General features: G+C 39.1%; 1 protein-coding gene across 5 annotated transcripts in view; it reads right to left on the reverse strand.

The window, feature by feature from the left end:
• cacna1bb (calcium channel, voltage-dependent, N type, alpha 1B subunit, b) overlaps nt 1-27,437 on the reverse strand; it is a 123,129-nt gene that overhangs the window by 11,646 nt on the left and 84,046 nt on the right. For 3 of the 5 annotated variants that reach the window (XM_026339529.1, XM_026339527.1, XM_026339530.1), the window contains 21 exons: nt 26,902-27,031; nt 26,121-26,180; nt 25,634-25,740; nt 19,710-19,806; nt 18,152-18,312; nt 17,799-17,936; nt 16,422-16,623; nt 15,726-15,890; nt 14,823-14,933; nt 13,792-13,875; nt 12,299-12,415; nt 11,513-11,578; nt 10,475-10,566; nt 10,205-10,355; nt 8,947-9,074; nt 7,645-7,741; nt 2,263-2,368; nt 2,029-2,136; nt 1,482-1,591; nt 811-977; nt 51-171 (listed from right to left, as the gene is read on the reverse strand). In XM_026339529.1, the coding sequence (XP_026195314.1) occupies nt 51-171; nt 811-977; nt 1,482-1,591; nt 2,029-2,136; nt 2,263-2,368; nt 7,645-7,741; nt 8,947-9,074; nt 10,205-10,355; nt 10,475-10,566; nt 11,513-11,578; nt 12,299-12,415; nt 13,792-13,875; nt 14,823-14,933; nt 15,726-15,890; nt 16,422-16,623; nt 17,799-17,936; nt 18,152-18,312; nt 19,710-19,806; nt 25,634-25,740; nt 26,121-26,180; nt 26,902-27,031 (2,518 nt within the window). Of the gene's footprint in view, nt 1-50; nt 172-810; nt 978-1,481; nt 1,592-2,028; nt 2,137-2,262; nt 2,369-6,117; nt 6,215-7,644; nt 7,742-8,946; nt 9,075-10,204; nt 10,356-10,474; nt 10,567-11,512; nt 11,579-12,298; nt 12,416-13,791; nt 13,876-14,822; nt 14,934-15,725; nt 15,891-16,421; nt 16,624-17,798; nt 17,937-18,151; nt 18,313-19,709; nt 19,807-25,633; nt 25,741-26,120; nt 26,181-26,901; nt 27,032-27,437 lie in introns of all 5 variants that reach the window. The other 2 variants (XM_026339528.1, XM_026339531.1) reach the window with 1 other exon arrangement.

Genomic DNA, 27,437 nt, shown 5'->3' on the forward strand with positions numbered 1-27,437 from the left:
GAGGGTAAAATTTAAAAACATTAGTTCGGAGTGTTCCTAGTTTTATTTACCTGAGGTCTGGTGAAATACGGCACATCTTCTGACTGGCCCCTCTGTAGTTTCCTCTGCTTCTGTGCTGCCTGAGAAACATCTCCTGACTGTGAATGTTTCATGGCATTCCTCTGGTTTAATCTATAGATGGACACACACAAACTCTTACCTTAATACTGCAATACTACATTTACATTTAGTCATTTAGCAGACGCTTTTATCAATACTAATCATTATTGTAGGATCAGAGACTGGTTTTACTGGACTGTATTATTCTTGTACTGTTTGGCTGGATAGTGAAGTGACAAGATCACCCTCCTCCATGTGGGAGACTGGGGTTTAAATCCCACCTGTGCGGTCTACCTCCAGAAGGGGTTCTTAGGCAAGAGCTCCTTACACTTAGCCTGCCTGCCTACCCTTGTCTCACTTGTAAGTTGCTTTGGATAAAAGCATCTGCCAAATGAAATAAAAAAATAATCACATACTGTGGAGAAATGTATCTGGAGAGAAAAAATAAATTGAACTTAAATAATTGTCCTTACAAGTTGACTTGGTTTAAATTTGTGAAAATCACTCCTTCAGTCTAATCCCAACTAGAATCGCCTTTATAGGCCAAGTTTGTTTGCACATGCAAGACATTTGACTGATTTCTAGTGGCATTAACACAGTAACAAAAATGATAACAGGTACTCATTAGTGGTAAAGGTACTCACCAATACACCTGGTACTCATATTGTGTCCTTGTTAAAATAGTATAATATTTTTATTTGTAAAACTCACACGGTGTCCCTGTTCATGGAGGTGGTGGTGGTAGTGGGTAGGGCCTCTAGCTTAGCTTCTGGCTCAGGCTGGGGTGAAAAGGGCTGTTTGGGGCTGCAGATTGGAGGTTCTACTTCCTGTATATGCGTGAGGGGCAGCACAGGACGGAACAACGCCCCCAGTTTACTCTGCAGCACAGATCAATGGCACACATTGCAAAGGGAGTCATTAAATTGACAATTTCATTTGGGCAGCAGCATAGAGAGATGTATACACACTGAAAGAGAACCAGATCAGTTTACATGGACTACAATATTCTAAAAGGCTGGATCTGTCCTCTTGTTTTTTATTTAGTCTCAGCTTTATGATTTATTTAGCTTGTAACAAGTTTGATCTCCCAACATTAGCATATTTCATTTAAATGTCTGTTCTAATGTACTGAAATTACATTACTGACATTGACATGTCAGTATTATATAAAAATATGAATCAGAAACTTAAAAGAAAAAGGACATAAACTTTAACTAATTTATAGTTACGGGAGCTTGTCAGTCATGTTGTCACTAGAAAATCCTTTTACTCTTTAAATAACCCTAAAATCTTTTACTTTTATACTGGATTGTTAAATTAAAGTAGAGCTGTTTTCCTACATTACACTGACGATTACATCATAAAATGTTAAAATGTTTCACCTGAGGTCCCCCTGAAGAATTCTGCTGCTGGAGCCTCTTGGCACGATTCTGCTTATAATAGTCAAAGATCATTAGAGCAGCATAGACTTTCCCGACTGTCAGTTCGTTGTCTAGAAGAGGAAAAATAAGAGAGACAGGCAGTTCCTCCATATGGGCTGTAGATGGTGGCAGACGAACAACAAAGTACAACTGAGGATGCATGTGCCTGGTCAGAGTGGGTGTGTACTGAGATCATGGTAAAAGGTCTTTTTTACACTACATTGATATTATAAAATATTTTTGCCTACTGAGTCGTAAATGTTTTGCATGCTACACTACTGGAGTAGCACGATTATTTGTGTGAGTTGCACAATATTAACAGTAGACAGACAAAATGTAAGACAAAAGCAGATGAGTCTTTTGCAAAGGAGAGCCAAGAAAAAGAAAAGGACATATATATATATATATATATATATAAATATATATGTGATAGAAAAGCAAACAACTGTGTGTGACAAGCAAATGACTTGCTGTAGTCCAGTTGAAGCCAAACAGATCTGTGGCTCACATTTATGTGGTGCAACCAGCAGGTCGACAGTCTTCTGAGACAGGTTGGGCCAGACTCGGTTTATTTCCCTCTTCAGGTCAGCGTCACACAATTGCTGCGCAAGGACCCCTAGAGATGTGTCCACAGTCAAATCAAGTCAAATCTGCCCTACAGCCATCAACACTGTTCAAACTAACATCAGAGCTGTCTGTGCAGCTATGAGGGATTCTGGATTTTGTAGTTTTATCCTCTCACCGGATGCTAGTTTGATCTCCAGGGCTGTGCGAATCAGAGCCATCAGTGTGGACGTGAAATGCACAGTATTGTCTTCTGCAATGGGCATGTTCATCTTCACCAAACGCTGCAAGGAACAGAAGCAAAAGAGGAGGGACCATGAACCAGAAACAAGCAACAGCTTCGGGGGCAATGTCTGGATTACAGATGAAACTAAAAGCTAAATCAGGATCAAAGGATCAAAAACTTAGATTACCTCATTTATAGTTTCATCTATTCATAATAGTAAAATTATGAAAACTCTATGATCCCAAAAGATACAACAGAACAAAACGCAGAAAATCATCACTTTGGAGAAGCAGGAATCAGTGTTTGGCATTCCTGATTGATAAGTTCATTCTTTTAAAATATCTTAGAAACTCCCAAAAAGTCTCACTCTCTGTGTCCACTATGCTCACTCTGTCCCCTTTTTAAGCTAACAGCACAAAACAGATGAATGCAGGGAGCTCTGTGCTGTTTATGGCTGCTGCTGTTGCTATGAGACTATTGCAAATCCACTGGAAGCATAGCAGACTTCTGCAAAAAAGCTAAAATATGATTAACTTGTGATGTTTAATACCATGAGTTCTGTGAAGATGGTAAGCTCTCATTTCTCTTGGAAATATAGAGCCGTACGTCTTTTAGTCTGCAAATAATGAACTCTTGAAAACACTGGAATCTAATGTGAAACAATAGTTCAGTTCAGTCCAGCTGAAGCTACACTAATATGAGAATCTATCAGTTTGAGCTGGACATAGAAGGGATCTTTAACATGGAAGCCGCAGGCTTGTTATGGTTTATTGTTTTTACATGCAAAGAAACGTAAAAGCTTTATATTGGTAACTTTGACTGCTGATGTTGCTGATGAAGCTATACAATTAAAAAGGACTGTGGCTCCTATTTACTGTATAAAAGTCTGCATGGCCACTAGGGAGAGGAGGAATGAATACGACCAGTAATTCTTTTAATGTGCACATAAAGTACACACAGGCATATGACTACAACACTGTGCTAGACTTGAAAACAGACTTGTAAATAAACTGAATTGATTGTTCGACATGCAATGTGAATTATTTCTCAAACTATAAGTTGATTCAGTGACAAGTTAAAATAACTGACAGAAATGTTAATAAAGCTTAGGTGAAATCATTTATCAAGCAGAAATACCAAACATTTTCAGCATCTGACTGCTCCTATGTGAACACACAACAATGTTTTGTTTGTGACTGTAAACTAAATTTGTTAAGTTGTTGTTGAGTTGCTGTTAGTTGGACAAAATGTTTTAAATGTGGGATAGCTATTTTCTGGAAAGATGTGATATATTGCAGTGTACTGTTTAGTACTAAAACCAAGTAATTACTGTTATCAGTTACTATGCAGCACAAAAGTGATTACTGATGGATATTATTCATTAGTCATAAGAAATTAATCAGTCATTGATTGTAAAATGTAAAAACTGTAGAAATCTGTGCCATGCAGAGCCACTAGATCAATGCTGCAAATAAATGATTCAAACGCACATGCATGCTTGAATTAGTACAACACATTCACAGTGAGGCTGGAGGGGTGGCAGAAGCATGTACGGATATAGAACCTCTAATAGAAAAAAAAACAGTAGAAGGTGAAACCATCAGAACATTGTGGCTGATGGTTTACATTTTTTTCAAACCAAAAGGCTACATAAAGATGAGAAATGACTGTGGTACAGTATAATGATTCTGGGTTTACAACAAAACGGATGTTGAGATGAGAGGCAAAGACTGAAGAGACAAAGAGGAGAAGTTAGTGTCTTCACTGGAAAGCATATATGCACATAAAGGTTTGTATTTGACAGCAGGCGTGAGCAAAAAAAACAAATGAAGACATGGAGAAAGACATCTTCAAAAAGTACACACGCACACCCACAGAGGCACACAGATACACCCAGTGAAGTAGGAAAAGACAGGACAGAAGTCCTAAGGCTGAAAGAATGATCATTCAAGAGACAGTGAAGCTTAGCCTGAGGACAAAACATAAAACTGGAAACTGGAAGGTAATGAGGACAATTCAGGGGGAGATGTGTTCATTAGGAAGGGACAGGGGAACAAGGGGCATGACCAATGTATCAAAGTAGTCGGAGGGGAAAATAGGGATGGGGAAAACATGCTAGCCTTGCTCTCAAGTGCTCTGCTGCTCTCTCTGTCTTTTTGTTCATGTCTCTCCCTGTCGATTCACAAAAACAAGAGTTATATTTGGAGATGCAACCACGTCAGACCAAGACATTTTTAACTGGGGCAAGGGCAGGGCTGCTTTAAATGTGATTCATTTTGACAGCTGTGCACGCACTGAAACTACTCACATTAAGGCTGCATGCTAAAAGGTGAGCAGCTGGTGCAGGCCCTACCTGAACATTGTCGAGAAGAAGACTTGACTTCACCAGCATAAAAGTTACAAGTGTCCCATGTAAACATGGTAAACATGGGACACTTGTAACAGGTTGTCTTAAATTAAGAAGCCAATAAGAAGACTGAGTCCTGAATCCTGATGACATCCTGCACTGAATCACTTTACACCTGATCTTAGTGTAAATAAGTTTGAGATGCATCTGCCGCAAGCAAATTCTGGCCATTACTAGGGGGCAGGAGAATGACACAACAAGTTGTTGTGGAGGCAGTTACATATGTACACATTCACAGACAACAAGAAACCTTTTATGTAGAGCTGTGGTTCATGGGATAAAATGAGAAAAGTCTTCTAATCAGTCTCATTTTAGCTCTAATTTTGGTCTCCTATTGGCCCATTTATTAATTTTTGATTAAGCCAATGCTTTAAGCTAAATGCTAACATCTGAATTGTGTCTGTCAAATTTAAGCTAAAAACAGCAAATATTTGGTCAATAATATTTATCAAAGTAAAATCCCGACCTGATGATGATGCAATAAAAAGTTACTGGATTTCCAAACTTGTTCAAATTTGTCCTATAATGCGAATATCTGTACTAAATGTTACAGTAATACATCTAATAGTTTGACGGACAGAGAGCTCACTTAATGGAAAGTCAGAAGCATTTATCCACTTAGGACCATGAACATGTACAAAACTTTTTGGCAATGGAGCCAGATGTTGCTATTTTGAAAGACCTACTGGAATTGCAGATATTTTTGTTCCAGTTATCCAGCAGTCATCACTAAATCACTAAAACAAAATGCAACCAGGTACTGAACTCACAGGTAAAAAGAGTTTTACCTCAGAGGTTGGCATTGGGTAACTCTGTGAACAAATGTGAACATACACTCCCGAGGTCTCTCCTGAGGATTAATATGTGGTTCTTTGGGTACTAGGTGCTCCACTTTGTTCACCAGCTAGTTGTTACTTTGTCTGCTAAGTGGTGATCAGCAGGTGGCATACTGTTGATCAGTTGCTATCTGCTAACCAGACTGGTGTAGAGCTAAAAGATAAAAAGTTCCACAGATCTCCATAAAGCTGCAGAGAAAACTATCTTTGAGTTCAAAGTAGCAAGTGACCTGTTTTACATTATACATAATCACTTTCTTTTAATTTTTTTTCATTTTCTATAAGCAGCTGGTGCTGTTCTGAGCCTTTTTCTTACACTTCTGGCTTTGTTCAGCTCTGTAATCTGAACTTTTTTTTATTTGTTGGTGTAACATGGCCGTACAGAAGATGAACAGTCTACAGAGCAGGAGAAGGCCACAGAACTTCATTGATAAACAGAAAGAACATAATAGCAGGCCAGAAGAAACTGACTGTGAAGAACTGACAGAAGCCTGAGGATGTTTGATAGGTGGAAGCAGGGAATTAGCAACAGGGAGGGCAAGGGGGAGGAAGGAATGATTCTACCTTATAGGCGACTCGGGGTGGACATTTCTTTCCCAAACCTAGTGGAGGGGACATGTCGCGAAGCATCTTGTACATATCACGGTAAGTCATGCGGCCACTTCCCAGGGGAAAGACGATGAGAGGCCGTGGAAAGAGGGATGAAGATTTCCCAGGTGAAAAGGCATCAGGATTAAAAGGGGTAGGGGAAGTTACATGATAACAGAAGGGGGCCAAATTAGAAAGAAAGAATGGAAAGAAAGAAAAGAAGGAGACACAGAAATCTTTGTTAATGAGATTTCCAGGATATGATTTGGAATGCCCTCTTAGCTGGATTTACTGATTCTGGAATGGATCCCAAAAGGAAGAAGGAAGGGAGGAAGCTCCGAAGGATTCCCTGTACAGAGATGCTAGATGAAGGGATCCTGGTGGAAGATATGCATTTGGGAATGAGAGAGCATTTCACATTAAAGGAGTACTCCACTGGAAATATACTGTGTGTTTGGAGTACTAAACACAACCTGTAGGCCTGACGTGTAAACCTAAAAATTTAGTTTCATTGAGTTCCAGTGATAACAAAAAAATCTATAAATCTAAATGTTAAAAGAAACATAAATAGCTCGAGAAACATACACCACCTCTCTACCTATGACTCTTATGATCAGCATGTTAAAATTGACACATACATCAGCAGAGTTGCAGGTGAATTGATGCCTTCCAGCACTATACACACTACAAATTTCTCTGATCAAGATTACTTTTATTGTGACTATCTGTCAGAGAAAGACATAATGCCCATGTGCCCAAGGACTTAGTTATGAAGCCTCAAAAACATCTATGCACCTAGTGGGCGTTGCTCATTGGACATACTGGGAAAAAGGAAATAAAGTGTACGCTGTGCAAAGTTACAAGTACATAGGAACATTAGGTGACAAGGATAAAGAGGTGTAAATTGTTTAGAGTAAAGTGTAATTAATTAATATCACTTTTTTTTTATGTGCCATATTCATGGTTTACTTTTAAACACATCCAATAAAAGTTCTTGTCTTTCCTTAGCTTAGGTGGCTTTAGGGATGTGCTGAGTCTATGGTTCATCAGTGAAGATGCGTTTTCTATTCATTCTCTTTTTTACCATGACTCTGGCATGACATAACACACTGTATAACCAAGGAGGCTGGTATTTCAGATTTTCAGTGGAGTATTCCTTTAAGATGCCCTCTGTTTCTGCATGCTAAGAGACATTAGCAGTAACCAAAGTGGAAACAAAACACACAATGCTCTCTCTTCACTTCCCACTCTTCATTCACTGCTCTGTTTAGAAGCAGGAAAATAGACATCGCATCTGATGCCTGTTGTTTGAGCCTGACTTGCGGCATTGTTTCCTGCACTCGCCATGGTTACCTGCCAGCTGGTTAGTGGAGGATCAATGCATGTTTGTATGTATGTGTGGTCAGATCATTCTCTTGCACCGCAGGGAATGAGAACAGGCATTCACAGTCTAAAACCATCACAGTCCCTTTGAAAACAAAAGAACTGTGTGGGAGTGCAAACCTTATAAGCCACCCTGTTAGGGCACTTCTTCCCCAGGCCCAGGGGAGGAGAGATAAAACGCAACAATTTGTACATATCCTGATAGCATATCCTCCCACTGAAAAAGATGAGACATGTTGAAGAGGTTAGGTCACAGGTCAATTCATTACATCTATGTATAATAATCTGACACTTACTTTATTTACATATCACATAATGATGTATGATGAATGAACATTTTAATTTTCACTGTTTCCAAAGCTGATGGTTTCAAGCTCTGTTTATAATGTCAGGAATAAAACTCAGTAGGAGAATTACTCAGTTCTTTCTCTGTGATTTTCATGTGGCCATGAAAACTAGTCCAATTGTATAAAATGTGTAACTTCTTCATTGTAAAACCCAAACTTTCCTCTAACCCCTTAAATACCCAATGACAATTAGGGCATGGTCTCAACTCAAGTGCTGTGGCCTCAGAAACACCAAACAACTTTTGGTTGTGTGAGAGACACAATTCATAAAAAATCGGTTCTATCTGTTTAAAAAGAAATATCTAAAATAAAAAAATTAATATTTGAGCATTGAACATAGTCTATGTTGCAATCTGACATCATTATGAGCTAAGGCAGTTGAAAATATGCTGAATGTTACTGTAGGCACTTCTGAGTGCAGCTCATTTATATTCAAAGGAATAAATAATAATTCCTCCCCCGTAATGTCTGTCAGGTGATGGCAATTTCATATTTCACATTTCACACCTCTACTGGAGTCCTGACTCACTGACAAGGCTCCTGTGAAGCCTTCGTTCAACTTAATGAGCCTTACATAATCTGAGACAGATTACTCCTCACACTGTCACTGCATTGTGCTTTAGTCAAGTTAGTCAAGTTAAACAGTGAGGGGGGGGGGGGGGGGGGGGGTGCTTTGACATAAACCTGTATGCCCCCATTGATGACATAGAAATAGTTTCTCTTTACATCACAGTGACCGACTGAGGAGCTTTGCAGTCTGCTGGCTTAGCGGCGAGAAGGGCTGAATGGACACTGAGCAGAACGCTAGATTTACAAGCATCAGTCTGGTCGACAGGGGGCTCATCACCCGCCTCAGCCAACAATCGGGCTCAGGCTTAATGTCATTCACCCACCACTGGCAAGATGGGATTTTTATATTTCCACGTCACATAGTCATCCTGCTGGAACCTAGAAGTCATTACAAGAGTTCCCTCTTTCCAGAGTTCCTCTTTTTCAGAATTAACCCCCCTCAACTGACATGCTTTTAACACGGGGACTGTAGCTGTACCAGACTGAAAAATACAGAAGCACCTACCAGGCTGCAGGGTCATACTCCGCCCACACCCGAATAAATTCATCCAGGTGGTGAGGTCCCAGGATGGAGGCATCCCTGGTCAAGTACTCAAAGTTGTCCATGATGACAGCAACAAAAAGGTTCAACATCTGGCGAATAAAATGAGTACAAAAGTTTAATAATAACAAAATATAGTATGCATCTATTTATGAATATATATTTTTAAATATATATTCATATATATATAAAAAATAAATATATATATAAAATTCTGATCTTTCACGTCTTTCTTAAAACAACCACAAAAACATCATAGTTCTAGTGGAAAAAGTATGTGAACCCTTGTTGTTAGGAAAATTAGTTTAGAAGTTCGGACTTTTCAAAGTTTCTCTGTCAAAATGACCCTAGGAGTTAAACAAACACTCATTAAAGAGGTAAAGAAACAACCCCAAGTGACAGCTACAGATTTGAAGGCATCATTGGAACTGGCTAACATCTGTGTTCATCAGTCTACAGTATGTAAAACACTGAACAAGCAGGACACCAAGAAGGAAGCCATTGTTTACTAAAATGAATATTGGGAGTCAACCAGTTATTAATTTCAAGGATTCACATACCATTTTTTTGTTATTACTTTAGGCACATGATATTTGTTAATACTCTTGACTGGATCACATTTTATAAAAATTGATGCAGAACACCATTAAATTCTAAAAGGTTCACATACTTTTTCTTGCCACTTGTATTTCACAGGTCCATGATGAAGCTATTGCTGGCATAACTGTGTTTATTGTTTAGTTAGTATTATTAACTGTATTTGTGTGAAATGCATTCGAAACAATGTAAAAACCCCAGTAAGATTCTGATCAACTTATAATTTACAGAGCAAAGACTCTGGTTTAACTGAGTGGTTACTTTAGGTTACTTAGAGGTATTCTGTCACATTATTTGAAGCTCATTTGCATTTTCTTTCCATTTTTCTCTTTAATTTGTTCTAACTGACAGGATGTTTCTGAGGTATGCTCAGTGGAAGAAGAGCCTGTTTACTGTGAACTGTGAACAGGGTCTGCTCACAGAAGGAATAATGAAAGCCTTTGGGTGGTGACCAAAAACAAAAATAATGAGCTTTTCTAACAATAATCAAAATTATGAAGTTCACTGAAGTTCTAAATAAGAGTGGATAGACTAAAATATGCAAAACCAAACTTCTGTGCACCAGAACTTCTTTTAATCAGAACTTGCAGTATAAGATCAGTTAGGACAATTCTTTCATACTGACCAGGAAGGAGCAGAGGAATATAAAGGAGACAAAGTAGAAGTATGCAAAGTCACTTCCACACTCCTTCCCCACAGTTCCAGAGAGTTTATCGCAATGACGGTTACTGAGACACGCTAACATGATCTCATGCCACGCCTCTCCTGTCGCGCTCCTGAAAGACGGACAAATCACAGAAAGGTCCGAACCCAGGTGCACAAAGTTTACGTGAATTGCTCAGCAGGGGTAAATGGATTATTTGTGGACTTTTCTGGAATATGGAAGAAGGATTACCTGAAGAGAAGGGTCAAGGCCTGGAAAAAGGTCTGGAAGTTGTTGTGGTGATTTATGGCAGTCTCCTCATTTAGCTCGATGTTACCAAACACCTGAAAAACCAGGCAAGTAGGTGGTGTTTACTAAAAGCAAATTTAAAGCCAAATACTGCCACAAGCAGAGACCCATGCGAGAGTCCATTAAAAGAACCCACAGACCTCTTTTTAAATATTAATTTGCCTCTTGGCATGTCCATCTTTCTGGTCTATGACCACAGGCTGCTGGGTTCACGGGCCCTGACAGCAGCAGTCAAATACAGTATGCATGTAGAACCTTGATTCTGTTCAGCAACTTTTTCCTCCTGTTTGTGCTTTTCACTCATGTGCATGTTTACATGGGAAAAGATTGTTTCAGTTTGTATACACCTTTATTTGAGCCTATCTATAGTGTCAGCCTAATGATAACCTTAAATCATGTCAGTCTTAGTCTATGTTGCCCAGTGGATCGATTCCCACATAGCTGTAAAACATGTTGTAGGAGCATTTATGCTCTCTGTGAGTTCCAGTACCCTACAGACCAACACTGTGTCATAAAGTCTAGAATACGGGTACAAAGAAAGCCAACTGTTGTACTTTGTATATTATGACACATAACTGACATCTCAAAGATATAAAATTGTTTCAGACTATATTTAAAACAATATTTTTGGAACATGGAAAGCTGCATCCAATTATCTATGCATACTAATGTGTTAAGTTAAGCTAGCTAATCTTTCAACTATCCATAAATCCAGTTGTGTTTTGGTTTTCATTTGGATGAAACAAAGAACATATAACTTTTTGAGCTTTAGAGCTACTGTTTAGAAGCACATGTTGTTAGTTGAGGACAGAACCAGGTCAGCTTCTCCAGCTAACTGGCTGCTGGATGTAGTTTCATGCTTACACATGTGAATGTGGCTTTCATTATATGTAACTAGAAGTAACCATATTACGAGGAGATTTAAGGAGATGTAACTCAAGCACAGTCCATATTTGTCCGGTTAGTCATGGTGCAACTTGCCTGCATTCCAATGATGGCATAAATGAAGAACAACATGGCAATGAGCAGGCAGACGTATGGCAAAGCCTGAAAAAAACAACAACAACAAAACGCATAAATACAGATTAAAGACACTCACAGGCTAGCACAAATAGATACATGCTACAACAAATCTCCACAGAGCGCTCTCTCATTTGCGAACACTGTGGAGGTGCCCTCGTAAAGTTTTACAGTCTTATTTCGATGACCTGACCTGCAGGGTCAATTCTTTTAACCGGCTATTTATATCTCTATGAGGAGGAGGCAAGCATTTGTTGTAATTAAATAGCCACCTTTTAACACTCTGCAGTTACCATCCATTTTCACTGGGCTTAAAAGCTCTCACCACTGACATTAAAGCTGCTGAATTCCCTTGGCCGCAGCCTGGCGCTCTGCATTTAACTCAACTTGTCCCAGGGGATTTAGAGTGAAAACCAGCACTGTGTAAAAATCTAAACTGCTGTCTGCTGGGAGCTATTTAGTTTGATTTGAACATTAACAGAGTGAATCTGCATTATGAAACTGTGGGCATTTGCATTTTCTGTGATTTATACAAATATAAATCAACCTGTTAAAACCTCTAATGCATGAAGCATCTCCATTCTTATTCACTTGTGTCGATCCAAAATCATTTTCTATCATCTTTTTCTGCTACAGAAAACATGTTCTACAGAAATATAGTTTACTCACTCATTAATGTGATTCACATTAATGTCCAGGGACACATACTGTATGTCTGTATGTTTAGGCCACTGTGTGTTTCCTTACTTTGAAAGACTGAACGAAGGTCCAAAGCAGGATGCGGATGGTGTAGCCCTGCCGCAGCAGCTTGATGAGTCGAGCAGCTCTGAACAGCCTCAGGAAACTCAGATTGATCAATTTGTCCTGGGAGATAAAATGACGACTCCATGAGGTATTCATGTATGCCCAAATAAAAGGACTTAAAGCAAAAATATGTGATTTCCTGGAGAAGTAATAACACATTTGCCCTGGACAACCTGATATTTTGACTCTACCGTTCTTTTGCGTAACACACTCACTCTAAATAAAAAAGTGTTCTATAGTAAATATATAAAATATGAGCCTCACCAAGCCTGTGATTCTTATATTTTTGTAATCAATCACAAAAAGCTTCACAGAGGATGAGATAATGTCAATGTCAAATCTTAAGCAACTAAAATGTACTGTTTATGATGATGTATCTGTGTAAAGGCACACATTAAAAATAGGTCTTCTTCTTTTATATCATGTCATGCTGATGCTGATTCTGTAGGTAGACACTTTAAGCTGAGACCCTTAGAGAGAACAACACACACTGACAAGTGAAACAGACAAAATCAGCGGGCAACGAGAAAAGCCACTTACCGTCTAGAGGTGTCACAAGTGACAGAAGAGGCAGAGTGAGGGCACAGGCACCAGGAAAGACACAGCAGAAGATGGAAACAGCGAAAGAGAAAGAAAGCGAGAGAGAAGAGACAGAAAAGAAGACTAATGATCACAGGAAGTAAAAGGAACAAAAGAAAGACACTGACTTCACCACGCAGAAACCAAAAGTACGCAGCCCCAGTCCTCTGTCTCCAAAATCAAATACTTTTATTCATTTTTTGTCTGTTTTAATTCACTTGAAGAACTGGAAACATGTCAGCGTTCCACCTGTTGCTCTGTGTCTGTGTCATTAAGACTCCTTTTATTAAATACACCTTCATCTAAATTGTGAGAAACAATTAGTCCAATTATTGTTTTTGTTTTTGGTTGACAAGATGTCTTCATGATGTTTGGAACAACAAAACAAAAAGTGAGGCTGACTCATAAAGAATATCATTGCTTGTAAAAGTAGTGCAAATTATTTTCCATGTGCTGCAGGAGTTAAAGGCCAATTTCACAGATTTTCAAGTTGCTTCCAATGTTTCTAGTTTAGGGAGCGCATGTATGTGAATGGCATTGAACATCTGCCTTTCTTGTAATAAAACGTCTCTCACTTGCTTGTGGCAAAGGTAGAGGGAAGTTTAATACCATTCATATACACGTTCAAAAGGATAACCAAAGGAGAACTTTGAGATTTGGTGGAGTTGCTGATGAACTTTTATTTCTACCATTGTAACAGTTCTCCTGGTTGGACTAACTGCACTTCCTGCAGTTGTGAGCATGTACAGAGGCCTAATATGCATGTACACAGTGAACTGCGGGAGACTGGTTGACGTAATGACACTGAGGATACTGACCAAAGCGGGCCACACTTGCTACAGCTCTACGGCTCTTACCTTTATCTCAGTGACCAGGATATCTGTGATGCTTCCCAGCACAGTCACAAAGTCAAACACATTCCACGCTGCTTTCAGGTAGTTCTAAAAGATGAAGCAGATGCAGACATTAGGTTGCACAGAGAGGGTTCTAAAAGTTCAGATTTGTTGACATGATTCTTGGTGTGTTCTTTGGTATTTGTATCTCATGATAAAACTGAAAGCAATGATTTAGGCCTGCAACTATTTTCATCATTAATCATTTTTTTTACAAATATGTATGTGCATATACACAAGACACACAAATGCTGATTCTCCTGTATACACTAGCTGCTGAGCTGCTGCCAAGAGCCCTGATCTCTTCAGACAGGTCAGTCATTCAGCTCCTCAGGGCAGAGGCTACTGCCAGGCCCTGCAGCTGTAGTCTAAAGAGATGCAGTAGCCAAGTGTTTATACAGTACTAGCAGTCCATCCATCTGGGCTAAACAGGTGGAGGTAAGTGGTGTGTGAGAAAAGCTATTTAATAAATGGGCATCATAAATGGAACTGAGCCAGAGATGAAATGCCCCGCTGCAGGCCAGACGGCCCCATGTTGGGAGAAGATTTATCTTTTTGTGCAGTCTTCCATTCATCCCCTTTTTTGTTATTGGCTTTCCCTCCTTATTGTATTAAAGACTTTAGACTTTACACATATGACTTTGCACCTTCTACTTACTATTATTTGCTGACATGTTAAACATCCTCTAACATTATTTTATATACAATTCAAATCACAGTCCTCCAAGAAATTCCCATTCAAGTTTGATGGTGTAATCTCTAAATGTTGACACTAAAGATATCAAAAACATTTTTAAATCATCTGAACAATTCACAAAGATTTAATTACTGTAACTGAGAACTACAAGCACAGTTACAGCAGTTTAATGCAGCCACCCTCAGTCTAATTTTTCGGGTTGTTTTTCATATCCCACAAGACATATTTCATGTGTAAACAGTAAATAATTAACTAGCGTTCATAGAGTATAGCGCAGCATTTGGACTTGACAGCTCACCAGTGGACCGAAGGCAATAATCTTGAGGATGCACTCCAGTGTGAAGAGTGCTGTGAAGACGATGTTTAAGTATTTCAGCATGGACTCGTACATGTCTGGAGCTCCGTAGAACTGAGGAGAGAGAGAAACTTACACTGGATGTACTGTACATGTTATAACGATATAACAGTAGAACAGTATTGCATATGAGCTTTAAGTGCACTTTAGAGATGCTGGTAAACAGAACTTGTCAGCACTGAAGAGACTCAGACTAGCTGCTCCAAATCTTTGCCAGATAGTGAACAATCATCTGGTCAGACTTCAACCTAAAACCGCCAAGTAGTACTGCATTACATAAATAAATAACTACAGATCAGTCAATAGTGTTAATTTTTCTGTACTGGTTGTTGCTGCTGGCTGATTTTTAACAGCATGTGATACTTTAAGTAAGAGCTTATGGACATAAGCTGACAAAATAAAAACACAAGCATGAGGAAAGCTGAGTTATTGTCAGCTACCAACCTACATTACCAAAACTAGCTGTTCAATTCCAGCAGAGTTTGTATCTTCTGTGTAGATGAGTAAAGTAACTGCCAAGACCTGACCTCTTCTCTTTAATAGCAGGAAGCAGCGTTTGGCACAAGTGTCACATTTGTGTGCTAGTGGTGGTGATGTTCGATTTTTTAAATGTTGACCATGTCTCAAGGTTAGATCAGTGTTGTTCCTGTAATTGCATTCTGTCGTAAGAACTAAATTATTAAATGGTATAGATTTATGGAAACAGCTCCTGCAACCCTTTTTAATATTTCAAAAGTGTGTTGCATCATATTGGGAACTGAATAAGTATCAGAGCAAATACACTGCTATTTCTGGCTGAATTGGATAGATTGTTGCTTTGCCTCATTAGCAGGAGGAATCACTGACCTTCATCATCAGCACAATTGTGTTGAGGGCAATTAAAGTCATGATGGCGTACTCAAACGGAGGGGATACCACAAACTTCCACATCTTGTACTGAAAGGACTGCTTGTTCTCTGGCATGTATCTTGTCAGTGGCTTTGCATTGATGGCAAAGTCAATACAAGCTCTCTGTTTGTTAAAAAGAAAACAAAACACAGACAAAGACAACAACAGATTGTGTATGAGTCTTCTCTGATATAGGACTCTGCTCTTCACACCCTTAGAGAAGAGAAAAGCACTGGGAATTAAATATAATAACATGAAAGACAGCTGGCACGCCACTAGAGGATTGTCTAAGCATTTTGTAATATCAAAAGATGTGGGGCTCTCTGATCACTAGCCAGTATTTTACAGACAAAAAACAGTGTGAACAGTCCCTGTGAAGTGGAGATGAAGAGAGTGAAGACTATGAACCCCATAGCTTTTTTTGTGCTTTATTCTGTTTGAGGAAATTGTAAGTCATGTTAGATGCAATTTGCCTGAAAGAGATATTTAGAAGTAGATCAGCGTGTGCTCTGATTTCTAATGAAGAAAACTTTTGTGGTGCAAGAGACAAACTTCTTCAGAAACATGTCCTGATACTCAGCATGTGTTTTTGTTGCATGTATGGGGTGGGGAATAAAATCCAAAAAACTGCATCTATTTCTGCTCTCATATCACCTCATTCTTCTCCAGGCTACACTCCGCCATGGCCTTGTCCCCTTGCTCCTGGAAAGTGATGATGATCAAAGCTACGAATATGTTGACAAAGAAGAAGGGAAACACCACAAAGTAGACCACATAGAAGATGGACGTCTCCATGCGGAAGCCTGGGCTGGGACCCTGATCCTCGTAGGTGGCATCCACAGAGTGCTTCAGGACCCTAAAAAGAGGCAACTAATGAACTGACAACATCTTTGCCTTTATAAGACTGAAAGAAAATGTGAAACACTAAACAAAGGTCCCCAGTTGAAAATCAACCATGGATGTTGCAGTTACATGGCATGAGCTGTAACCATTTGGCTCAAAGGCAAATATCTGAATTGGTGAATAACAACTTTTACTGGGGTTCTCGTTATACATGGTATATTTTACAGCATGGCCGTTGGTGGCAATCAGCTTACAAGTAACGTGCCTGTGACATCAAACTCAACTAGAGGAGAAAACAGCAAGAAGCAGAGAGAGTCAGAGAGCTAGTAACTGTAACTTTTTTCTACCTCACTTGTTTGATTATTTTGCTGAGATTGCTAACAAAAGTAGAAAAATACAAACACCACTATGCAATCACAGAATCTGTCCCATTTCTACATCAATCTCACATCACATGAACGAGGCACTAGGTTGGACACTGGATCTAGTCATTGCTGAAGGCAGTCTTGCAAACAGACTGAGATAAAAAGAAATGTCTAATCACAAATTCTCAGTGAGTCACCACCAGCAATGCTGTACTGACATCACTTCATTTCACTTCATTCTTGTCATTTTTATTAGTTAATAGTTGCAAGATGTTTGAGTGCTTTACAGGAATTAAAGAAGAGTAACAGCCTTGTTACTAGTACTAGTAAATACTTCTCATACTGACCATTCAAGAGGTGGTTTGGAAATGTTCTGACTTTCTCAGTGGGTATGTAGACCTCAGCATTCTAATGTAAAATTTAGTTGTAAGTCATTCCTTGTGGTCACAGTGCTATTGTGCTTTCACTAATAAGCAAACAGACAAATGCTCCTTTACAGAGATATTGATATTGGTAGATTGTTGATGATTCTTTAGCTGAGCCACAGAGTGGTAGATTGAAGCCATCGACTGTATGCAGAGCCTTAATTACGTCTGTGAGAATGCACAGTAATTAAGCCTGAGAGAAATTAGTTGGGTTGATTCTGTGCTGTACTGTCTGCCTCCAGGTGATCTGAGTGCATTTCAGGACAGGTGAAAAAAACAAAAGGACATTTTTAAATTTTATATCTCTGATCTACTGGTTTCTTATTCACCACGGTAATGGTGTGTTTACAGCTAAAATAAGGTGGGTTTTCATCAATGTAAAGGTTAATCTGACTTACAATGGCCAGCCCTCTCCAGTGGACACAGTGAAGAGCGTTAGAAAGGCCCAGAGGACGTTGTCATAGTGAAACTCATACTTTTTCCACTCTCTGGGTTGAGCCTCTACGTCATCCCTGTCATAGTCCAGAAACTGACCCCTGAGAGACAGAAGGCACGAACCAAAAACAGAAGGAGATTAGAGATAAAACTAGACGGTCAGATGCAACTGACTATTTCAGTCTAAATTTGTGTTAGAAGGTGGTAGTCATCGTGGCTACATGTAGGGGTATAATGATTGAGTCTCAACAAAGTCAGTTTCCTAAATGATGATTTAGGACATTTTGAAAATGTGATGAAGGCTTGAATGATGTACCTGCAGTCTTTTTCCAGACCTTTGGACTCATCAGTGCAGTAGAAGAATTTGCCCTTGAAGAGCTGCACTGCGATAACAGCGAAGATAAACATGAAGAGGATGTAGACGATGAGGATGTTGAGAACATTCTTCAGAGAGTTTACGACACAGTCAAACACCGCCTGTAAAATATTTTGACACAAAGATTAATAAATTAAAGTTATTCAACTATAACTACAAATATGGTTTAAGGAAACCCCAAAACTAATTGTAGTTACTGCTGAATTCGCTCTTTTCCCAGAGGATTTAATGCTACCTGCTCAGCAACCACTGGCACACAGAGAACATCTACACAAGCTGGGGAACATAGTGCAGCATCTGGCAGCTTAGGAGACAGATATTTCAGGGGGTGCTTAAGAGCACAACAGATCTAAAGGAATCCTGAATATTTGACTTAAATCCCTCAGGTTATCAGAAACTGAGCAACAAATGAAAGCTAATGATGCTCCGTATCTGTTGGATGTGGAAACAAGCTGCTGTCCCCAAGAGTAGAGATTATAATCATGTTACGGAGAGGAATAGGCAGAAATAGTGTGCCATTTGGCCATTGAAGACACACAGAAATCATGAATTTAATATACTATACTAAACTAAATGTCTTTTTGGCCAAAGGTTGTCTGACATTGTTGAAATGGTTTAATAGTACTGCTGTGTAGACGTCTTTTGGCCTGATGCGACCAGATGAGCCTGCTGGGTACATGAACTCACCTGTCTTTGTATCTACAATACCTGCCTGTCGCTCACTCCCTATCTCCAGCTAGTCAGTTTGTGCTGTGATCGCTCTGTAAGATGAAGTGCTTTGCCTATCTATCTTGACATGTACTGTATACAATCACACCAACGAATGTGCTACTTGCATGAATGATCACCATGGAGGCTTATGTCTCCAGAGTGAGGACAGAGCATTTTTCAACCCCTCCTCCACCAGCCTGTCCTCTGTCCAACTATGGAAGAACATCTGTCTATCAGCTCTGATCTGTCTCAATCAATTTGCTTCTATTACTCTAATCAGATCTTTCATCTTTTGTCAGATCCTTTACATAACAGAGGGAGCCTGTCAACTGCGGGATCAGAGGAAACAGTTGAGTGTCTTGCCTTGATGAGCACATTCTTCGGTTCATACTGTACATTTTTTATGCACCTTAAGATTCGTTCCTCAAACTGGGGAATTGAAAGATTCATCACATCAAAAAAGATTTTCACTGAGATGTGAAAAGAGCAAATAGCTGTATGTGATTTTTAGCTTGTAAAGGTTTTATCTCATGCTGAACATTTAAAATTTGGTTTGAAAATGTTCTGAATAATTTGACCCTGATTTTTTGTCTAATGTGTTGCTGTGACAGTGTTTGCTGAATGTAAAGCTGCTGTTCTCAGTACAAAAATCACATAAGGCCATTCTGTCTTGATATGCTGTAAATGCATTTGTCTCATGTAATAGTGTGTGTGACTGTCTCCACCTGCAGCCGTGCTCTTTTTTTGCTCAAAATGAACCAGGTCAATGACAGATTGATTACTGTACCTTCAGCTTGGGCAGGCGTTTAATGGTCTTAAGGGGCCGGAGGACTCGGAGGACCCTCAGGGACTTGATGGTATTTATGTCTTTGCCTGTTGTCCCTCTGTTCAGATAAAAGGCACAGTTAGTCTGGATGAAGTAGTGTGAGCAATAATCATGAAAACCCTTTCAACCCATCCCCCAGTGACACAAGCTGATTGTAGTACTGCATAGTACATCAGGTATACGGTGTATGAGGAATACCTGTTTATCTTCTGTTAGTACAGTACATGCATGTAAGTGTGTTATTCTGCAGAAACAAGCTACAGAAGAAGAGGTTTACTTTCATAATATGTGGAACATAACTAAAGGACATTTACTCTATGATGTGGTTGCTTTACATGATTGTTTACATTTTGTGTGATTTTCTAATGCATTACATTGCAGATTATCATTTATGCTAATTCTTAGAATTAGGTTTGCAGAAATTAGCTTGTGGAGAATAATATCTATGTATTTCCGTCAACCCATGATTGTTATTCTCTCTCTTTCTTTCCTCTGTTTCTTTGTCCCCAATTCTTTTCCTTTCTTTCTTTTGTTTCTTTTTGTTTTTGTTTCCTCCCTGAACTTCTTTACATTTCTTTGTCTCCTCTCTAGTTCTTTCTTTCTGACCTTCTTTCTTTCACTCATTTTGTTGTTTATTTTTTCTCAACCCACTTCTTTCTTTGTACTGTTCAAACACATTTTTCTCTTCTGCCTTTCTTTCATGCAGATTTAGTACATTTTTTATTTATTCTGCTTTTTACCATCACATATAATAGTCACACAAAGCCAGTACACACTTTCTGCAGAATAACACATCAGCATTCAAACTTTCTAATAAATATATATATATATATATATAAGTATATTTAATATGTATAAGTATATGCACAAAGAATCAGCTTCTTTGCAGGAACCACTGCTGTCAGTCTTTGCAGACGCTGCACATTTTGTTAACTGGTCACAGAGTGGGAGGTGAGTGTGGGGGTTTCAAAACTAGCAGTTATGCTAATAATATACAGCTGAGCCATCATTCACTCAGAAACTGACATTGACCAAGGACAGTGGGAGATTAATTAGTCACCACACAATGTTGCTGTCACTCTTGATAAAAAAGTTTAAAAGTCTCATTTGTTTCTTCTTGACTTTAAGGAATTCAGAGATGTAGAAAGCCCGAGTGTGTACATATCTATCGATGTGCACAGCAACAGCTTTATGTGTGAAGGATGTGGAGAAGGACACGAGCATACAAGGAAAACTAGTGTTTAAAAGCTGTGTTAGTGGCGTCTGGAGGTCCACAAAGAGGGGGGCACAAAGAACTCCTACTGTAAAAAAGGTGTCGTCCTACAATGGCTTCATTAAATCTGTGTCGAGTGCCAGTGAGTGTCCAACATCTGCCCATAATCATTCCAATGGAAGCTCAGTAAAAAGTGGTGGTCACAGTACTTTAGCTTACACTTGGTTTTACAGCTCCTTTTAATAGAAAGTCATTGATATGTAACAGTTTTTTGTCCCTAGCTAACTAGTCTACACCTACAGTAGTAACCAAGTGTTATTTTGAAAGGTGTGCTCTTTTGTTTTGCTAACTAATTAAAGGATGAAGATACTGAAGGAGAATATTTATAGCTTTTGTTTTAGTCTCATAGGATTATATTATGTATGAAGCCATCAAGTCCATAGATAGATAAAAAGTCCAGGGAAGTTAGTTTTTAACCAGCTCAGAGTTAGCTTCAGTATTAGCTTTCACCAGCTAGCTACAGTTGATTCAATATTCCAGTGCTTTCAGGTAAACAAATCCATGATTGTTTAAAATGATAAAAAAGCTGACATTTAGTTTACACCTGTTTTTTGAAACCAGAGGCAATCTGTAAATAAACTTAAAAAAAAAAAACAAGTACGTTTTCCTCTAATCTGTGTTGTTTTAAATATCTCCAAACTCACTGGGACACACACGCTCACACAGGCCCAGATCAGTCAGAGCTGAGCAAAGTCCCAAATAAAAGACACCCAAGATTTTCTGGAGGAGGAAATTTAGGGACTGAGGTCCTCTAACTAACCAATTTGGGATTGCTTATAACTAGGTAAAGAAATTCCAGTAATGAATTATATGTATTTTATTTGCGTTAAAGTCGTTAAGGTACAAAGTCAGAATGGAGCCAAAAAAAGAAAGAAGCGTGGTTCCACAAAATTTAAGCTCAGGGGCTTTTTCCCTTCTCAATGGAAAATGCTAAGTCTAACAAAAAGGCATGCAGCTCTCATGCTCGGATGATTTGTTTACCGTGGCATGCAATCTGCAAAGTCAATGCCAGTCCTTACTATTCAAGGACCTTAACACATTGAGATGGCAAGAACAGACTCCCAATAGCTTTCAGAAGTGCCGTAGGCAAAGAAGATGTAATGTTTGTGTGTGCCTGTGGGTGTGTGTGTGTGTGTGTGGGTGTGTGTGTGTACACATAAGGTTGTGTGTTCCCATCAATTCAGTGCAGATCAGCACTGATTGCTTAACGTGCTTTGTACCCAGGCATGTGAGGTCATCCTCAGTCATCATGACTCCAGTCCTCTCAGCTGCCCCCTCCTGAGAGCAAGGTGCATTTTTTTGTTTAGAGACGCGAGATCTGACGTCAATTCGCAAGCACTCGACTGCCTCAGCAAACAGGATGCACAAGGCTACACTTTATAGAGTAGTCTCACAGTTTACTGCTCAAGGACTTAATTACATTAATTAGTATGTGCAAATATACTGTAGTTGAATTCTGTAGTCGAACTGTTTCTTTTATATTTCTCTATTTAGTGTTTCCGCCTTGATGAAGACCCGGTGAGGTCGATGCAGTGTCAGAGTTTTAACCAGTATGTTTGACTAATAAAGACTTAAAAACATCTTCATTCTTTTGCTCTACATAAGAGTGCCCAAACAGTTTTTGTCTTTAAATGTTTCTTTAGAAGTAGTCTGAATTTTTATCCCCTACTAATAATATTTTCCTTACATACAGTATCCTGACTGCATAGAATGAACAGGTTTCAAGGTGAAATCCAGGTAAGAAGCTTTAATCCGTCATTGATCTTCCTCTAAATCCACAGCGTAAAGAAGGAGAGATGTAGGTGAAAGGTGGGGGAGGTGAATCAGGCTGCAGCCTATAATCTCTTAGAAATGTGACCAATTAAAACCACTTTAGTCTTGATTAAAGGACATTTGCTGAACAAGGTAAAACAATAGCTAAGGATTTGGTGCATAGGTTGTATCAGAGTTTGCAAGTAAAAATACAGACATGCAAAGTCATGCTGGTGCACGTCAGCAGCTATAGTATATGTTGGTCTTCTGAAAGCTATATGTTGGAGTTCCCAATATTGTCTTTCTCTTGTGATGTCCCAATATTGGGACAGGAGATTACTTTTCTAAAAAGGAACAGAGGAAGTAGGGAGGAGCTTATTTGGTTAATATGAGGAGTAGTTCTGTGTTTCATGTCGGGTAAAGGAGAAAAAGGGGTCAATAGGCAAAAGGTAGATAGGGACAGTTCCCACCTGGCCACGCTTTGTTGCGATCTGATGAGAAAAAGCAATGATAAGCACACACACACACACACACAGACACACACACACACACACACACAGACACACACACACACACACACAAAGACACAGAGTACACATAAGCACAAACACCACCCACACAAATAGAGCAAACAAGCATGTAAGGAAAAGACAAGAGCAAAATAAACAGTGTAAGCAGATATCACACAGTCATGAAGATACACGGACATTATCTGGCCTTAGAATTGATGACAAAGCACAGTGAGGAAAAAAACTGAGATAAGAGACAAATAGAGACACTTGAACTAATTAGTCTGTAAAAGAGCAAAGCAATAGTAAAGTCTGATAAATATTATGATGAACTGTGAGGGAGAGAAAGACAAAAATGTCAGGAGAGCCATATATTTTCTATCTACATTAACACTGCAGCTGAGAAAATACACTTATTGAAAAACCAACTATGCAAAGTTACACAACTTGGAACTATACATTTGCAAACTGCGACTTGCATCTAATGCAGTATAAAAATGGGGCCGTCATGCTCCTTTGACAGACCCACAAAAATGGTACCAGGAAATTGTCACAAATATTGCATCATGTGTCAATAAGACTAGTGCTGGTACACAGTTTGACTGACAAGTCTAAATGCTGCTCTCCTTTAGCTTGACAAATGGAAGTGTTTTCAGGGTTATCGGAAGAAGAAGTTGCATTTTACTCAAGACGGCAGCACCCGACACATGCAAAAAAATCCACCAGTAATGAGGAGCAGTGGGAGCAATTCATCAAGTACTGAACAAGCAAAATGTAAACCTGCAGATGTTTTCAGTGTCCCGGTGGTCAATGCATGGTCTCCTCTTTCACCCCCCAGTACTATGCATGTTATATCATTATATATTTGTTAAATATAGTTTATATAGTTGAAACTGCCATTTACTTTGCTTAACAGTTTTCATATTTTGCTCTTATCACGGGCAGCAGCATTCATATTGTTTGTGCCCATTAATAGCTGGAGCACCTCTCACTCTTATGAAAGCTTGAACCTTTGAAACTGTTTCTGACACTGATGTAGTTTCTTATTTACTCTGTCACTCCACTGTACATTATGTCCATTGTTCCTAAACAAAGTGGATCCAATAAATGGAAAACACATAATTGCACTTATGTAACATGAATAGAGATGTAACACAAACAGTTAGATGATATGAATAAATATAAATGCCAGCACCTTTGATTATGACTGTGGCAGTGATGATATCAATAGCAAATAACAAAATATGACATTTCTTTAAAGATTTCACTGGGAAAGGAAGGCTGCTGCTACAGATATATCTATAAACCAGCTAAGATGGACAGGGAGGAAAGCACAGGACACAAACAAGCACATGGGTAGATAGAAAGAGAGAGCATGCATTACCCCATAAGGCTCCTGAACGCATTCCAAGCACAATAACAAAGAAGGAAGGGAAAAAGTTGAGAGAAAGGAGACAGAGATAGAATGAGCAACAGATAAAAATAGGGAGACAACAATCTGCAGTTAGCAAAAGACAAGATACTAAAGTAACTGAGAGCATTACGAAGAAAAAAACACAGGTGACAAACACACAACACCAGTTTCTGGACAGCATCAATATGTCAGATAGTGTTAGATGAGAAACAACTAACAGCATTGGTTAAAACAGAATAATAGATTGCATCCTTAATCTGGGCATCAATGCATTTCTAAAAGCTTGTAGCAACTCATTTGGTTCCTTTACACTGCGGCTATGGATAACATTTAATTGCACTTGAATTAAACGGCAATCTTCAAACACATATGTGGTCAGAGTAATCCCTACACCTTGCTACCAGTGAAGGACTCTAAGACTGTGATAGTAGTTGTGATTTAAAAGAACTAAACATGGAATTTGTTAACACACAGGAAAACTAAAGTCATACCACAAATCTTTCACAAACTGTACTGTGCTGTGGAAACTGTTTTTTACAGGCTAGCTTAGAGGCTTCTTCGCTCCTAAACCTTAAACCTATCAGCCACTCTGTGCATGGCCCATTAACCGACTAGCACAGTGGGGCAGTGGAGACTTTATGTAACAATGAAAGATGAGTTTGACACAGTCAAGTCGCCAAAATAGCCTCAGGCAACACAAAAGTCTAGGGAATAATTGGATGAACACATTGGATTTGTATGTTAGAGCAAAACACAGAAGCCAGTGTGTCCTCTCCAGGGATTGCTAAAGAGAAAGTAACATTAGCCTAAGACACTGAACATGCTCTTGTGATATGCATTCTTGAAATACATTATATTAGTATTACAAGGTGTGCTGTGTTTAGAAAAGTAATCACTGAAAGTTCAATAATAAAATAAATGTAAAAAGTCGACTTACGAGCAGGCAAAGGCTACCAGAGCTCCACTGACCACAATAAAATCCAGAATGTTCCACAGGTCACGGAAATAAGAACCAGGGTGCAGGAGCAGTCCCAAGTCAATCATCTAGAGCCCCGGAATAAAGTAAAAGGATATTATTATAAAAACTGTGAGATGTTTGTTGCTTTTTCTTACTTTGTGCAAGTCTCAGGTTTTTAAATCTAGCATCGATTTTCAGTGACCCAGAGAATTCATTATCTAATGTGTTTAGATTGAGAGACTAGGTAACAACCACACACTATATTAGCCAGTGCTGCTGTCCACTGTGTTCTAGCATTCTCAGGACACAAAGATCTGATGATGAGGTCAAAACATAGTGAGAAATAAAACCAAGTTAAACTATATCTCCATATAAATATCTCAGCATGAAGCTGGTACTAACAGCACAAGGAAACACAATGAGTGACAGAACCATGAAAATGAAAATGTCCATCCAGCCTCCTCACCTTAATCACCATCTCAAAAGTAAAAACTCCAGTAAAGACATAATCCAAATACTTCAGAACCTGCAAATACAGAGAGTAGGAAAAACATCCTGTGAAGATGAGTCGTCAACAGATTCAGTGACAGATATTTTCAATTCAAGACACTTTGGAAGTGTGTGTATACGTGTGAACGGACCAGATATGCACAACATGTTCCTCTGCCCTGTCAGAGGTCTCAAGCTCTGTCAGTTCTGCACTCTCCTGCACAAACACTCATCGCCTCAACATCCACACGAGCACACACAAACGAATAAATAACACACAAACCCACATGCACACAACATCACCTCACATTCCCTCTGTGCTCCTGCCTAGAATATTAATTGGTTGTGCATGTCTGTCAAGATGCAAAAGCTCAAGTAATGTGTCTGTGAGCAAGTAATAGCTCCTCATACCCAACATGGGCTAACATATCACGCAAGGATATAAAGAGTAGAAAAACATTTTGCCATTTTTTTTTAATATATGGCCCTCCTGGTATTTATTTACTAAATATCTCATTTTTGACATTTGACCCAGAACTATGACAGTTTTCATTCTTACTATAAAATTGACAAGCCCTGTAAGGAAGGCCTTCTCAATCAGCCTGAATGAATTGGCAAGCCAGCCTGAAAAAGGGATGTTTGGATGCAAATCCTCCTGCACTTTTTATACAAATACCTCCCGTGTGTCTGACAATCAGTGGGTTTCCTGCGTACTTCTGGATATTTATTTACAAAGTGGAGATGTCAGTCTTACTCACGTTGTTGCGCGGTGCATTGGCTTGCACTGGGTCCTCAGCTGCCAGAGCGATGCTGCTCATTGTAATGACCAACAGGATGCACATTTCAAAGTAGCGTAGGTTGACCACATAGTGACACAGTCGCCGCACCCTGCAAAACCACACACATACTGTATAAACGCAAACATACGTACACAAAAGTAAAAGTACACTAAGAGTAGTGACAGCTTGTCCCATAACAAGCCACAAACAACATGTGCGTATTTACAAAATAATGCAAAAAAGAAAAGGAAGACATTTAGCTTTATGTGAACCATGTAATTCAAGGTCATTAAAGCTTGTAATGTAATTTAATGTACACTTGCTAAAGTAAATCAAGGTTTATAGTGTGTTTTCTGACTGTCTAGGATTAATCATTTGAAAAAGTGATTTGTAAAAGTCACTCATAAACAAGATCTTTATTTTAGGACCACACCTTCAAAAGGAGTGATCCACCATTTTCCCAGCATGTATGATGGCCTCAAAACAGACTTCATAAAACGCAATTCAAAATAAAT

Source organism: Anabas testudineus, chromosome 22, assembly GCF_900324465.2.
Source record: "Anabas testudineus chromosome 22, fAnaTes1.2, whole genome shotgun sequence".
NCBI lineage: Eukaryota > Metazoa > Chordata > Actinopteri > Anabantiformes > Anabantidae > Anabas > Anabas testudineus.